The sequence below is a fragment of the Macaca thibetana genome, chromosome 15 (assembly GCF_024542745.1).
Source record: "Macaca thibetana thibetana isolate TM-01 chromosome 15, ASM2454274v1, whole genome shotgun sequence".
NCBI classification, from domain to species: domain Eukaryota; kingdom Metazoa; phylum Chordata; class Mammalia; order Primates; family Cercopithecidae; genus Macaca; species Macaca thibetana.
Genome location: NC_065592.1, coordinates 73666467 through 73681252, shown reverse-complemented (window position 1 = coordinate 73681252; position 14786 = coordinate 73666467). Strand labels below are relative to the sequence as shown.

Below are 14786 nucleotides of genomic sequence, written 5' to 3'. Positions count from 1 at the left end.
ACAGGCTTGAGAAGAAGAGAGTTCAGTTTTGCATGTGTGTTTGAGATGCCTGTGGCACTGTCAGCCAGACACCTCAGGGAATTAAGGTGTGAGCCATTGGCCTATAGAGAGTGATCCGAATCAGGGTAGTGGATCAGATGCTCAGCAGGCATGTGTGGAGAGAGAAGTAACAGGGGCTATTACAGAAATTCCAGCATTTGAGGATAGTGAAAGAGAAGCCTGTGAAAGGAAGCTGAGAGTCAACTAGAGGCATAGGAGGACAGTGAGGAGTGTAAGGGTCATGGAAACCACAGGGAGAAAATGTTTCAGGAAGAATCAACAGTATTGTATGGTGCTAAGAGGTCAGGTGAACCAAGGACTTGGAATTGTCTATTAGATTCTGTGACTTGGAGGGGAGGCTAGAAAGAATGAGTTTCTTCTTGTGATGGTGGAGCATCTTAACTCCATTGAAAATCTTGAGCCTACACCTTGTATTTTAGAGGACTTTTTCCTCTTATTAGATTGGTGTTCTAGAACATGTGTACCTGTTAATGATCCTAATCAGGTGCTTTTGAGCAGCTTCCATGCTGCTGCGCTGTAGTTAACTTTCCTAACTTGTCCCTTTAGGCTTCTTCTCACTGCTAGTTTCATTAATCAGACATCTAATCCTCTTAGAGCCTGAGTCCTTCACAGTCCGCAACTCTCTGCTGCGTTCCCACTTTGAAACTAACATCTTCATGTGTACAATGAAAGCACTTGACCTCAAGTTTTGTTTCCTTTTTCATTCATTCATTTTCTTTCTCACCTCCTCTTTCTTTGTAGAAAGTGTGTTAAATTACTGGAAAAATACCTAAAATTGAGAACTTAGGAAATGAACTACCAGAGTTCTCATTTTCAGTATTTGGACTGTGAAATTTTGCTTTCTTGGTATGATTCATCAAAACCAGTTATTCCAAGGGCCTCTAGGATATGGCTTTGTGGTATGGATAGAGAAAATTCTTCATTGAATTGTTATTTCCTCGAGCTGGGTTTATAGTGGATTCAAATCAATACACACAATGTATCTCTTACTACTCTGAATCCAGGAATTTTCATATAGATGTACAGAGACTTTTCAGACACACAAGCCTGTTGGACATTTCTGGTTGTTTGCATTTATTACTGCCTAACAAAAGTCACATAGATACATGATTCTTTCAGTTGTTTTTGTATCGTTTTCCTCAGAAAAGTATAAGCTATGAAGTTTCACACCTCATTAATGGTAGATCAGTTAAGTGGATTCCTCGTAAAGCTAGGCAAAATTGTCAAATTTTGTTTAGGAACATCACTTTAGTGGACAGGGTAAAGGGGTTTTGTATATGAAGTTTGGAGGAAAAAAACCCCAAATAACTTCTTCCGATTTAAAAAATGTGTTAATGCAGAAAATTGTGAGGACAAGCTTGAAATTAAAAATTTTACTTTGGTATTTAATGTAAAAACAATTTAGGTCATGAGAGGGCAGTGCACTGCTCTCTGGTCCTCCTTATCCTGGTCTTTTTCATGAGAGTGTAGTGAGAAATAACTAGTAAGATCTGTATTTGTAGCAATTGGAGTCATCTTGGAGTGGAAAATTACATTCTAAGCTAAGACACATAAGAATGCTGAGAGGATAAGCTTATGTGGGAAGGATAAAGCAAAACGTTTCTTGATGCTGTTTTCTTGGGCCGGATAGCTGGGGTTGATCAGGACACTTTTTCTAACACTGTTTGCCCACAGAAAGAGTGAGGCCCAAGTGTTACTTTGGTGAAAAGAGTATCGTTTAAAAATAGCCTCTTGCTTATTCTTGTATTAGAAAAAAGCCTGCCCACACTACATTCATTAGCCGCCCTGTATCCCAGAGTGAATTCCCAGAGCACAAGGCTACACCGTGTGTATGCATTCTCTGCTCTAGAATTCTTGCACATACCTAGGTATGCAGACTAGGTTCTCTGGACTGCTGGGTTCTCTGTGTCACAGCTTTCCTTTGATGACAATGTCAATTTAAAATGATACCAGGTTCATGATGGTTCCCTCTGGGAGAATTTTACACCCTGAAATTTGAGGGGCATACCTTTACCATTCCCCCCTCCTCTATCTTTCTTTTTGAACTTCTCAGAGATAGACCTTCATGTAATTCCTGATAGTTTTAATTTTAGAATGAAAAATCAGGATTTCTGAGAATATTTAGATGAATGGTAATGACTTTTGTTGTGTGGGTCTGGTCATCATGTGGTATTTTCTTTTCCCTCCAGGAATGCTGTCTCTGCAATTTGAGAGGAGGTGCTCTTAAGCAAACGAAGAACAATAAGTAAGTAATACATTAACTGTGTTGAATTTCATTGTTTTTCTTTCTCCATTCTAGAACCTTTGGATGACAGTTCGCTTTACCTCTCATTATACATGTGGTTTCAAAGCTTTTGCTGCTCAGATCTGAGGTTGGAATTCTGTGCTTCAGAGACTTCTACTGTTAGCACTGTCATCTCGGCAGGGCAAGAGTAGTCCAAGTTACGCTTCTGTTCTTTGTATTTGAAGCCATGAAAAATAACCCCTCTTTTACTTACAGAGTTTTAAAAATGAAGGTAGCCCATATCATCCAGGTGCCATTAGAATCCTGGTGTTTAATATGTTGAATGCTATTGGTCTGTTAAAAACAGGGCATACCTTCAGCCAGGCGTGGTGGCCGGAGGCTGAGGCGGGAGAATGGCGTGAACCCGGGAGGCGGAGCTTGCAGTGAGCCGAGATCGCGCCACTACACTCCAGCCTGGGTGACAGAGCGAGACTCCATCTCAAAAAACAAACAAACAAACAAACAAACAAAAACAGGGCATACCCAAGAACGTGAAACTGTGATCTTTAGATAATTCAGTCATAACAATGATGATAAAACAAAACCATTTACTTTTTACATTAGCAAATTAACAAGAATATAAGTGTACTAAATTAGAAAAGATTGAGAGAAAACATTGATACTAAGATTTAAAGGGATTAGGTGGAGAATATGAAGAGAGTCTTGAAAGAGAGTCACAAGTGAACATAAAAGGAAGGCAGTCTAGTTTTTATGACTGTTCTACATAGATTTTATTTTTTTTCATGACCAGGTTTTAATATTGAAAATGTGGCCAAAGCATATTATTACAGGGTATGCTGGAATAGAGACATGTCAAAATAACCTGGGCAGATTTTGCAGGCTGGCACTTGAGGGCCAGATTCAGGTCCAAGATATGTTTTGTAGGACCCATGCACCATTTTATAAATTGCATCTAAAATTTTTAAATTGAGAGATTTTTACATTAAAAATCCAGATTTTCATCTTTAATTGCAAATGATTGTATATCCCTATAAGGCAGTAATAACAGGTTGGGATAGCAGTGGGGCAGGTACTCCTCAGTTCACCATGATTTCCTGGTATATGTGTATTTGCTTACATTCCGCCTGGCCCCCTGGGCACTGGAGTTAGGACTCCTGGTGTAATGTAATGGTGGAGTTAGCATAATTCTTTACATGTGCACATGTTTCTGATTGCTGGGAAGGAGGAGTGAAGGTATTTATCATTATTACATTAATGAAATTTGTTGTAAGGAGCTGTAGGGTTTGCTTAATTTTTGAAAGATGATGTTTTTCCACAGTCCTGGTTGATATGATTTGCACTATACTAAAAAGTCTTCACTAGTTCTTGGATATTGCACTGGATGCCACACTGTGAGATGGTTTAGGTGGTTCCTGTATAAAGACAGGTGATAAGAAGTTTTCTTTCTGTGCTTGGACCACAACAAAAAGAAATAGTGTTTTCTATAGAATGATAGTATTTATTTCAGTGTGGAAGAATCCCCTGGTGGGGTTGATACTTGTTTTCTCTTCCTGTGGTCTTGAAAGACAGGATAGAGTCCGATGCTGTTTGAGTGAAGTAAATATGCTTTGGCTTAAAAATATGTTGATGGATTTGACAATTCTTTCAAGATCTCTTCAAGCCTCATGATTCTTTACATTTATTTTGGGATATAACATTTATGAGACATTTAATAGTATTAATGAGAAAGTTGTCATTTTGCAGAAAGTGAAAAAAGTAGGAAACCAGGGTACAACATAAACTTCATTTCTCTTTGTCTCTGGGTCTCATTGAGTATAGTAAGATTGCAGCGAGAAACAATATAATTAAAGATTAGCATTAATTCTTTTGGAGAACTTTTGCTACTTGAACAAGTTTGCTTCACGACATTTGTATTATTTAAAAAGGTTATATGCTATACTCAGTTCATACCTTTTATTAATTGAACTAATCTCTTGGCACATATTGATTAGCTTAAGTACATTAAGCACATGCATATTCCAGCATCACGTGAAATAAGAAACCTACATTTCAGTGTTTTGCAGATCAAGTGTAGAAAAATATATGCACTTTGATAGGATAGAGTCCTGGGCCTTTACCAGCTCTTCATGGCACAATGTTGTTGGGCAGCTGTGGTACTGAGTCTGTCCAGGTATCATTCAGGAGGTTTACGGTTCAGAATCTGTTCATGATGGATTTAGGCTTTTGGCTTTCTTGCTCATCTGTGTATTTCCCGTCTGTGAGAACTGGCATCACGAAGTTGAAGTATGTAAGTTTAGGGAACTTTTGTTTATGTTTAATGTCTCCTTTCCTGTAGGTGGGCCCATGTCATGTGCGCCGTTGCGGTCCCAGAAGTTCGATTCACTAATGTCCCAGAAAGGACACAAATAGATGTAGGCAGAATACCTTTACAGAGGTTAAAATTGGTGAGTGGCAAAGCTTCTTTTTTACCTCATAAATCAGTGTTAATTTCAAGTTTGAATTTTTCCATTAATGCACACATTCCCAAGATATATTTTCTCCTAGTTTCCTTTTACTTTTCTACCCTTATTTTCCTTTAACCTAAATTTATTTATTCTTACACAATCTTTTCCTGTTATATTGTAAGTGCATATAACCTTCCTCAAATTCTGTCTGAAATGAGGAAAAAGGTAGTAATACATTTCCTGAATTAATGTGAACTTTCAAACTATAGGTTATCTGGTAAGATTTGTCAGTATTGGAGCTGAGCCATCTAACTAAATTGTTTAGATTTTTCTCACTTTTCTCACTTGACTCTCTTTGGTTGGTCTTAATCTAGCAAAATGTATCTAACCTAATTTCATTATCTCTTCTCCAAGAAGAGACACACAGAGAAATAAAGAGGCTTTTATTTTTACGAAAATATTTTCTCACTCTTGAATAGGTACAAGTCACTTAATAGGCCAAACTCTCTGACTTGTTCAGAAACTGTGTAAAAATCTTCCCGTTGGTTTCTGTTAAGAGTATTTTTCATTGAAAATATAGGCCTTTATTGTCTTTAACATTGAAGTAACTTTGTAGTTTTATTCAATTATGAGCCAACAGATCTTTAGTTTAGACCCTTATATTGCATATACCTAATTAGAACATTCCCCAGAGTACAACTGCATGACCTTAATGTATTGGAGCACGTCTTACAGGTGGACCTAAAACTCTAGAATTTCCTGAGTCCTTGTTTTCCACTGAAGGTCTTTCCACTGTACTGCATCTCAGGCACCATCGCTATGACTCTTTCTTCTTGACTGTTGCTTGTTTTCCCACTGTTCTTTTCCCCAATGGGGAGCTGGGTGTGCCATCTCTGGGCCTCTCTTGCAGGAACTCACAATCTAGTCTCCTGTATTTTGTTTTCTGAGAAGTGAAAGTGAACACTGTTATTTGCCATCATACCTCCATCAAGAATTTCACTTCACTAGGAAATATGTGGGCCTTTCACGGAACTGAAGATTGCTGTGGGCTGATGTGAGTGTCGGGCTTAGGATGCTCAGCATGTGTAGTTGAAAGTTTTGTATTCTAAAATGGAAATGAGTGGGGCATTTAAATTGCTCTCTAGAGGTCACAGTGACTGTCAGAAGAAGTAAGAAGGCAGTATAATTCTTCAGCTCCTGGACTTCCATAGGAAAGCTTAAAATCTCATACCCAGATTACCCAAAAAAAAAAAAAAAAAAAAAAAAAAAAAAAAAAGACACCAAAAAACAAACAAAAGGTTTGTAAGAATTAGGACTGTAAGACATGACATCCAAAAAACAGTTGAACTACCACATGTTAAATAATTTAATGTTTAGTGTGACAAATATTAACAAATGTTAACATTTCAATTTTTTTTTTCCTGATTATAAAAGTAATATATACTTGTCAAAATCCTACCACCACCTTTTAAAATCCCCTTTGTGTCTGCATTGTTACCAGTGCAGTACCCTCACAGGGAGTAGTCACTGCTCTTGAGGCTGCCTCCACGGGCCTATGTCTTGGCTTCTCTGGTCCATAAATACTTCCTTAAAGATTTAACGTTACCCGCATCAGTCCCAGAGGGTTTTTGAGAGAACAGCAGGGAAGGGCAGCAGGATTATTTCATCTACAGTCAGGCTGTTATGTCTAGAATGGTGAAGCTTGTCGCTTTCCTCACAATGCTGTGCTTCATCTTGATCGCGCATATCACAGGTTTCTCGTGGAACATTTCCATCCTTAAGTGATCGGTACCTTTAGAAGAGCATGTCTTAACTGAATGTCGGATCACCTAAAGTCTATTCAAATGATAACATAGAGCTGTGGTTACAGATACAAACTGAGATCTGTGAAATATTTTTGGATGAAAATAGCAGCCTATAGACCAGATTATTTTTCATATAATTTTATTTTTATGGAAAGTTTCTTAGAATGATCCTCATCAAAATGCTTCTAGTCGTTATCTTTAGTAGAATAATAATACGAGGAGCAACTTCAGTTGGGGGGAAGAATTACTCAGTTTGTATGACAGGGGCAATGACCAGAAGTCTGGATTCCTTTTCACCAAGAGTCCTCAGGAAGGAATCATCATCCTTGTGAGTCCACTGCAGTCCGTCGTCTGTGCCCCAGTCTTCACTGACGTTCCGTGGTGATCAGACTCAGAGAGGCTGGCTTTGAATAATACAGTTTACTTATGTGGGGGATGAAGCACACCTTTCCAGGGAATAGGATGCTCTCTGCCTGTATGTTGTTAAGGGTACACTTTCCTGACATAGGCATTCTTCTGAAGTTTAAATGGTAATCTAACAAGTTTAAGGCCGGCAGGAAAGCAGAGTAGTTTTGTGTGGTATTTCATCCAGGCCAAAGTAAGTCCAGGTAAGCTATTTTATTCTGCCTATTTCATAAATATATATGTGTCTGCTAGTGTCAGTTTCAGTATTTTTTCTGGAGCTGTGGGCATTCCTTTTCTGAACTCGACTGTCCACTCTGCCTTCCTGTTCATACAACTGGAAAATAATAAGAATTGTTTAGATATCATAATCAATTTATTTCACCAAACAGTTATCACTTATCTTGCCATGTAGTGTACATTTTTGAATAAGACACAGTTTTTGTTCTCTCAGCCTTGGCACTATTGACATTTTACAGCAGATAATTCTTTGTTGTGGAGGACTGTCATGTGCATCATAGGATTCCAGCATCCTTCACCAAACAGGCATTGCCAGCCATCCCCTGGGAGGCAAAATCACTCTCATTTAAGAACCCATGGGTCTACAGCGAAGATATAGACAGAAAGAGAACATTTTCAATATTTGCCATTTTTACAGAATATCTTGGTTGGAAGAACTGAATTCAAGACTGACAGAACAGAAATTATTAAATGTTTTGAAAAACAATCCTGGAATTTTTTTCTTTTTTCAAATCGAAATTTCTTTTTCGTCAGCAAAGCAATAAAGCCTGGTAACATGTGAATATTAGCTACTATGTACTTATTAATCATATAGTCTGATTTAGCAATTTAACATTACCTGTTCTTGTAGAAATTGAACAACCAAATTGAATACTAATAGAGTTTCACCTAAGATTAAAATTCTGTGATATATGTGTATGGGCACATAGTAGTCACTGAGTAAATATTTATGAAATGAATAAAAGGCAGTAAATCATTATTCATTATTTGTGCTTCCGGCTTAAAATGACTGTGGCTGGAGAAGTGTGAGCAGACAATAACAAATGGCCTGTGCCTTTCAACGGTTTCTCCTTTAAATGTAACAGTAGAGAATTCACACACGTCTCTGCATACTGCTCTAAAGCAAGGCATTACTTAACTTATCTGCATCACAGGGGACATATGATTAAATTGTAGAGCCCAGCAGTACTCCAGAGAGCCTATGAAACATGCATGCAGTACTCGTCTTGTTGGTTGAAAATTCTGATCTTGGAACTTTTGGTCAGCTGGGGATTGAAAACCGAGTGGACAAGTGGTTCATCCCTGAAGCAGCAGCAAGGGCTGCATCTCTTCAGTACCCACCAGGTGGTGCTGCTGCACCAGTTTCTTAACGTTGCTCTTAAACTGCCACTTCCTTCTCTAGTGCCTCACCAGGGCTCTGGCCACACCTGCAGACAGAGAGAGAGCACGAGCGAGAGATTGTTGTACACTGGGGTGCTTTAGCCCAAGGGATGGCAGTAGGGCATCGAAAGTGCTGCTCGTGATGCATTCGAAGTGTTGAATTCCAAAGGACAGCTTTTTAGTTTAGTTTTTCATTTAGCTGTATAAAAAGAGCTGCTTTCCCTTGGGGCAAGTTAGAGTTTTTCTGAATAAGTAATAAACAACAGTAGTAAAAGCTAGTAACTGCAAGAGGCTAATAGAATGACTGGTGAGTAAGCGTAAGTTTAAAATGTCTTCCAATATATGAAGGCTGTTTATTTTTAAAATGCTCATTATTAGCAGTCTTTCTAGAATATGAAATACTGGAATTTATGCAGAGATATTTGAATATTTTGGTAACGTTGTTAGTCTTTTATTTATTCAGAGTTTCAGCCTACAACTTTTGAAAAGCTCCTCTGTTAAATTATTTGTGCAAAGAGAATTTTGTGGAGGATACAGGAAAGGATTTGTTTACTTGAGCAGATTTTTCCTCTTATGTATAATGGCCAGTTTTTAAAAAATGACGACAAATGGAAAACAAGTCTTTTGGTGCTCTTCTGTGGATTTGTTGATCCCAAAATGGTGTGTGCTTCATGGAGATCCTTAGCTCATCCAACCACCTTGCTTGATAATGTCACGGGTGTGGCCTTTGTTCATCATACAATTAAATGGACAACAATGATGGCATTAGACTTATCTTCAAGACATTCTGTTTTCTTGTATTTCTGTGTCCAATTTTAAATACTTTAATAATGAACTTTTAAAAACCTAAAACATTTTAATGAAAAATAAGTTTGGCTGTAGTGATCTCCATCCAATTAAATTTGTTTTTTCTTTCCTTTTCTTTAACAATATTTCACTTTTGTGTGGAGTAATTAAAGCAATTGCTGCCCAGCTAAAAAAATGCTACAGGTTGCTATCCAAAACTACCAGGTTGTTAAGTAGAGTCATCCTGTTACAGGGAAGAAATAAAAATGTTAACAAATCTTAAGAAATGAAAAGTTAGCTGAATGGGCTAAGGACTGTCATATCCTTAAATGACCTCCCCTTAAATTTTACAATGAAATCTAAGCTTTTTACGGTGATCTGCTTCCAAACCCTACCACCTTCTTCCTTCTGTGTGATCAAACAACAAAAACATCATTTGTTATCTCTAAAGTCCCATCCTTAATTCTTCTTCCTGATCATTTTTAAATTGTAAAAACAAAATAGGCCATTCTGTCTTAATGTGTGTTTTCCTAAAGGAAGAACCAATCCTAAAGGAAGAACCAGTTTCCCTGTCAGCTTCAGGATTCTTCTGATATTTAATGCAGGTTTTATATTACTTAGTATTTTTATTACCTGCCCGTTAGAATAAATCGCTTTGCTTCTGAATGACTTCACTGTATGGGAAAAGTAATCCTTACGGCAAGTCCTATTACTGCAAACCCCTTCCCTGTGCCCTGCAGCACCTTCTCTGTTCACCAAAAGAATATGCGAGGATTGGCACTTCGTAGTACAATAGGAGGCTGCTGAAGACATTTCCTTCTTCCCATGTAAGTGTGCTTCAGGGATAGCCCGTCTAGGGATTTGTGTGAAGTCACAGGTGATTGGTGTGCCTGAGGCACTTGGAGGACTTGAAAGAAAAGAATTAACCCCAGGTGGTATAGATTTAGAATTTATTCAGAATTTTTTCCTTTTCTTCTTTCTGTCTTTTGTTTTCTTTACTAGTATGATTGATTGGCCATAGTCATAACTGAATCTCTGGAAGAAGAGCAAAATTGTGCACAGACAAAAACAAAGAAACGTCGAGATGTATAAAACACACATTAAGACAGAATGGCCTATTTTGTTTTTACAATTTAAAAATGATCAGGAAGAAGAATTAAGGATGGGACTTTAGAGATAACAAATGATGTTTTTGTAGTATGATCACACAGAAGGAAGAAGGCGGTAGGGTTTGGAAGCAGATCACCGTAAAAATCTTAGATTTCATTATAAAATTTAAGGGAAGGACATTTAAAAAATCTAGCAAAAGGAATAAAAATATAGTATGGATTTCTGGTAGTTGCTGTATGTTTACCATGAATGTTTATTGTATACATTGATCATTTCCTGCAGCTTAAATTAATTAAAGATCTGTGGTATTTTTGTAAGTAAGCTAGCAAAGCAGGTTTGTGGGCTTTAAGAAATCTTAGGAAGTTGTAGCAGACCCTAAATGCAACCATTAGTTTTAAATACTCTATTTGGAGATAAAGTTTTCAAATAGGCTGTTGTATGAATATTTAAATATTAAATCACATCTTTCAGTGCAATGGATGTCTGTTTTGATTGCTGTCATTGCATAAAAAAACTTGGCATTGAGACCAGCCTGGCCGACATGGTGAAACCCCATCTCTACTAAAAATACAAAAATTAGCCAGGTGTGCGTGGTGCTTGCTTGTAGTCCCAGCTACTCGGGAGCCTGAGGCAGGAGAATTGCTTGAACCCGGGTGGCGGAAGTTGCAATGAACCGATATCGTGCCGCTGCATTCCATCCTGGCGTCAGAGCGAGAGTCCCTCTCAAAAAACAAACAAAAACAAAAAACTTGGCATCGTTCATTGGTCACAAATGCATCTGTCCTCACAGTGGTGTAGCATGGTGCCTTTGGTTTCTGTATCTTTATTCCTTTCTAGGATTTTTACATTTGAAATCCTATTTCTACAAGCAAATAGAGGGAGAAATGAATTTTGGAATAGCAGAATTTGCACCTGGGCACTTGATGACCTCTGATTTGTATTTGACAAGTGCACGAAGCACAGGCACAAGTGTTCTCTGAATGAAGAACATTATTTTGAAAAGGAATTTACACTGCAATGATGACTGAGCTACAAGCCTTTCAGTATCTGGCTGAGACCATACTATTCTGCTTAGAAGCCTCTGTACACTTTAAAATTTGTACCTGAAGGCAAATAATAGTGAACCTGAAAGCCAAAGATTATAGTTTTGAAAGGTACATCAATTCTGAAAATAGAGTAGTTTCACTGTGATATTCCATCTCAAGAGTTGAATCAAGGGGGAAAAATACAGTCACGCTTCCTGTTTCTTAGACGAAGGTGCATGTTCTCTTGCTAACTTGACTCATGTTATCAGATGTACTGAATACTAAAAATAGAATTATTAAGAGATAAAGATGGGCTCTGCCTCTTGTGCTGTGAGATCACTCAGAGTTCTATTTAGTTAATGTTACAGCAATGTTCATGAGCAACTTGGCTTTCTTTCTAAAGGAATCAAGGTTGTATTTGACAGGGCCTCTGTTAATGCATTTTAGGAAATGTAGAGACATTGATTATCTTTCATCATGCTAAAAGAAAAGAAGTGGTGTTGTAAAGGCAATCAGAAAAAGTCATTATGTTCCACATTAACTCATGTACCAATTTATTCACAGGCTCAGGTATTTTTAAAGACGGAGAAGTTCTAAGAAAATAATAAACATTGACAATAATGAGAAAACTTATTGCTTAAACAGTGATCAGTAATGTTAATGTGCACAAAATGTGCTTTGAATAGTGAACTATTCTAAAGGAGGAGTAAGAGATACTATACTACAGATGAGATGGTTGTGGTATGATATATGGTGTCCTATTTAATACTGCCAGTATAAAATTATATAACATCATTAAGATAATGTTCTTCAGGATTTCAACATACACATGTCTCCAACTTTGTAAGGTTTTTAAATAAGTGTAGTGCAAAAAAAATAGTACATTAGTAGCTGTATAGTACTTAACTGTCAGAATGATTTGCTACAGGGACTAGATCCTATTGCAAGCTGTCAAATTTGTATATTGCTGTAATACCAAACCATAAAATCTTTTGAGTAAAATGGAAAATGTCAGATGGGCATGACTACAAATAATATACTTTCTGAAGGCTGTAGATGTCTATAGGAGGAAATGTGTAAATGCATGAAATGTTATCTTGTTACTATGGATTTTTCTTTATCTGTTGAGAGAAAAACTGTGAGGCAAAAGGAAATTGATTGGAGCCTTTAAATTTTCAGTTTTGAAGTCATTTTTTTCCTAAGGACTAATTTTAAAAACATTATTAGACAGATAAGTAGAACTTCAGATAATTCATGATTAAAGAGTGTTGTGAAAAAATATTCTTATTTTCTTACTTGCATTGCTGAATGGTCCAGTTTTTTCTGATCTTGTCTGTGTGAGTAGTGATTACTGACGGATCTTTTAATTGAGTGAGTGAGCCAGGCTGGAGTTTCCGAGACAGGGTCACTCCTTTTACTCTGGTACTGCCTGGGTCAATACCAACAAACACATACCAAACTGAGGCAGCTGTTAGACAGCTCTAAACAGTCTGTAGGGTTTTGCTTGGTCAACAGTGATTGAAAGCAGAGAGATTATAGTTTTGGAAAGGTACGGTCATTGTTGTATAACAAAGAATTCATTATTCTTTGTTTTTCTGAGAAGAAGGGGGTCAGGACTTGGTTACTTTTCTTTGTTTCATATTTTAATGTAAATTAGGTTATTCATTTCCTCAGAAGGGTATGTTTTAAAAATCCACAAAAAAAGCTTTTTGTGTAAAGTGAGAACATTTTCATACTTGGAGTTATAATTTCACTGTGGTATATTTTAGGTGTGGTCCCACAATTAAGTGAGGTCTTTAACATGAGCTCCTGGTTAGACACAGATACTAGGACTGTTTTAGCCAGCCATGGACTGGATTTATTGATCTCAATATCAAAGTTTCTCCGCATTCATCTGTATCACGCTTTAGATCACGTAATTATAAGAAGCCTCCCTTCGGTTGAGATGGAGAGTGCAGGCTCTGGGTTAAGACTGCCTGAGCCCTGTATCCTCCACTTGGGCAACCTTGGCTATGCAGATTAACCATCTGAAGCTCATCTGTAAACTATGGTGGTTGTGAGGATGAAATGAAAACGTTAACAGTCTGACATATAGTTTGCACTCAAAGAACGTTAGCAGTATTAGCTATTATTCTCTTAAGTGATTTTTTTCCCCTTTATTTTTCTAACACTGTTACGAACATAACTGTATTTTAAACAGCCTCTGGGCAGTTTGTAAACTACAGGAATTTTCTTTGAATGGAGTCCCATTAAACTGGAGTGTTCTGTCATCTCCAAGGGAGCAGGGCATAGAAGGGCTCTTGTGCAAAAATCTGAGATTCCACCAACTTCCCCTGCAGTTATTGCTGAAAACCATACGATGAATAGGTTGATATTCTCTAAAACAGAAGTTCAGAAATACAGCTCTTGCTTCATGTTGAGCACGGAGATTGCACGTTGAAAAGCAATCTTGTTCAGGACAGTTTTGCTAAAAATGCCATTTCCTCGCATGGTGCAGCTGGGAGTCTTAAGCAGTTTGGTGCCTAGGGAATGACTGTGACCCATGAGTACTGCTATTTACCAGGATACCCTCTCATCCATTTCTGGCTTTTTCTCCCTTCTTGTAGAGGAAATGAATTGGACAGCCTCTCAGAAGGAATTGGGATTCTTTGAAAGCACAGGGGCCAGCAGTCAGAAGAGTTCAGTCTCTGCTATGGTATCTTGGCTGAGCCATTTTGCCTTTGGGGGACAAATCACTATTTGGAACAGAACTGTGGTTCTCAAAGTGTGATCAGCAGACTCTGTTTCCAAGCCCTTTTCAGACATCCTAAGGCATTTAATTTTAGGCTAATGATGCAAGTGCAACGGCTGGTGAAGCTCTCCTAGAAAAGGAGAAAAAAGCCCCTCATTTGTAGTGTTTGCAGATTTCATTGGTTGAAATACTCTCACTATGTCCAGTTTCAAACTACCAATATGATGTGAGCCAGCTCTCAAAATTCTCGAAGATCTAGCAGTCACTCTCAGGAGCTTGTACAAGCTTGCCACAGCTCACTGTTGAAAATGGCTGGCACTTACCATACATCAAACCAGGGCATCAAATTGCATTAGTAACCATTGTATTCTCCAATGCCATGCACCTGGCATTAAAAAAAAAAAAAAAAAAAAAGGCCAGTTTCACTTAAGAAGGTCCTTGAAATTTAAAATGGTTAATTATATTAAGTCTTTGATTCTTGAACATGTGCCTTGTTTACATTCTGTGTGATACGATAGGAAATACACTTTGAAAGCACTTCCACTACCTGCTATAATACATCATGGCCTTAAGGTAAAACATTTTAGTGATAGTTTGATTTGCATGCTGTACTACCAGCTTTTTCATGCAACTTTTTTTTTTTCTATAATGAATGCCAAACAATAATTACTTTATGTATTTGGCAGACATTTTCTAAAAAGTGAATGACAAGATTTGTTGCCTGTGATAGAATTTGAGCTTTCTACGTGAAAATTGGAATTTTAGAATACTTGTATC

The 14786-nt window shown here is 37.6% G+C and overlaps 2 protein-coding genes across 7 annotated transcripts in view; both read left to right on the top strand.

Moving 5' to 3' along the window:
* The window catches only part of LOC126937587 (acyl carrier protein, mitochondrial-like), a 398652-nt gene that overhangs the window by 165786 nt on the left and 218080 nt on the right, over positions 1 to 14786 (top strand). The gene's annotated exons all lie outside the window — the stretch shown is intronic.
* KDM4C (lysine demethylase 4C) overlaps positions 1 to 14786 on the top strand; it is a 416349-nt gene that overhangs the window by 285817 nt on the left and 115746 nt on the right. For 3 of the 5 annotated variants that reach the window (XM_050761129.1, XM_050761128.1, XM_050761130.1), the window contains 2 exons: positions 2250 to 2305; positions 4641 to 4749. In XM_050761129.1, coding sequence (XP_050617086.1) covers positions 2250 to 2305; positions 4641 to 4749 — 165 coding nt within the window. The remainder of the gene's footprint in view (positions 1 to 2249; positions 2306 to 4640; positions 4750 to 14786) is intronic. The other 2 variants (XR_007719783.1, XM_050761131.1) reach the window with 1 other exon arrangement.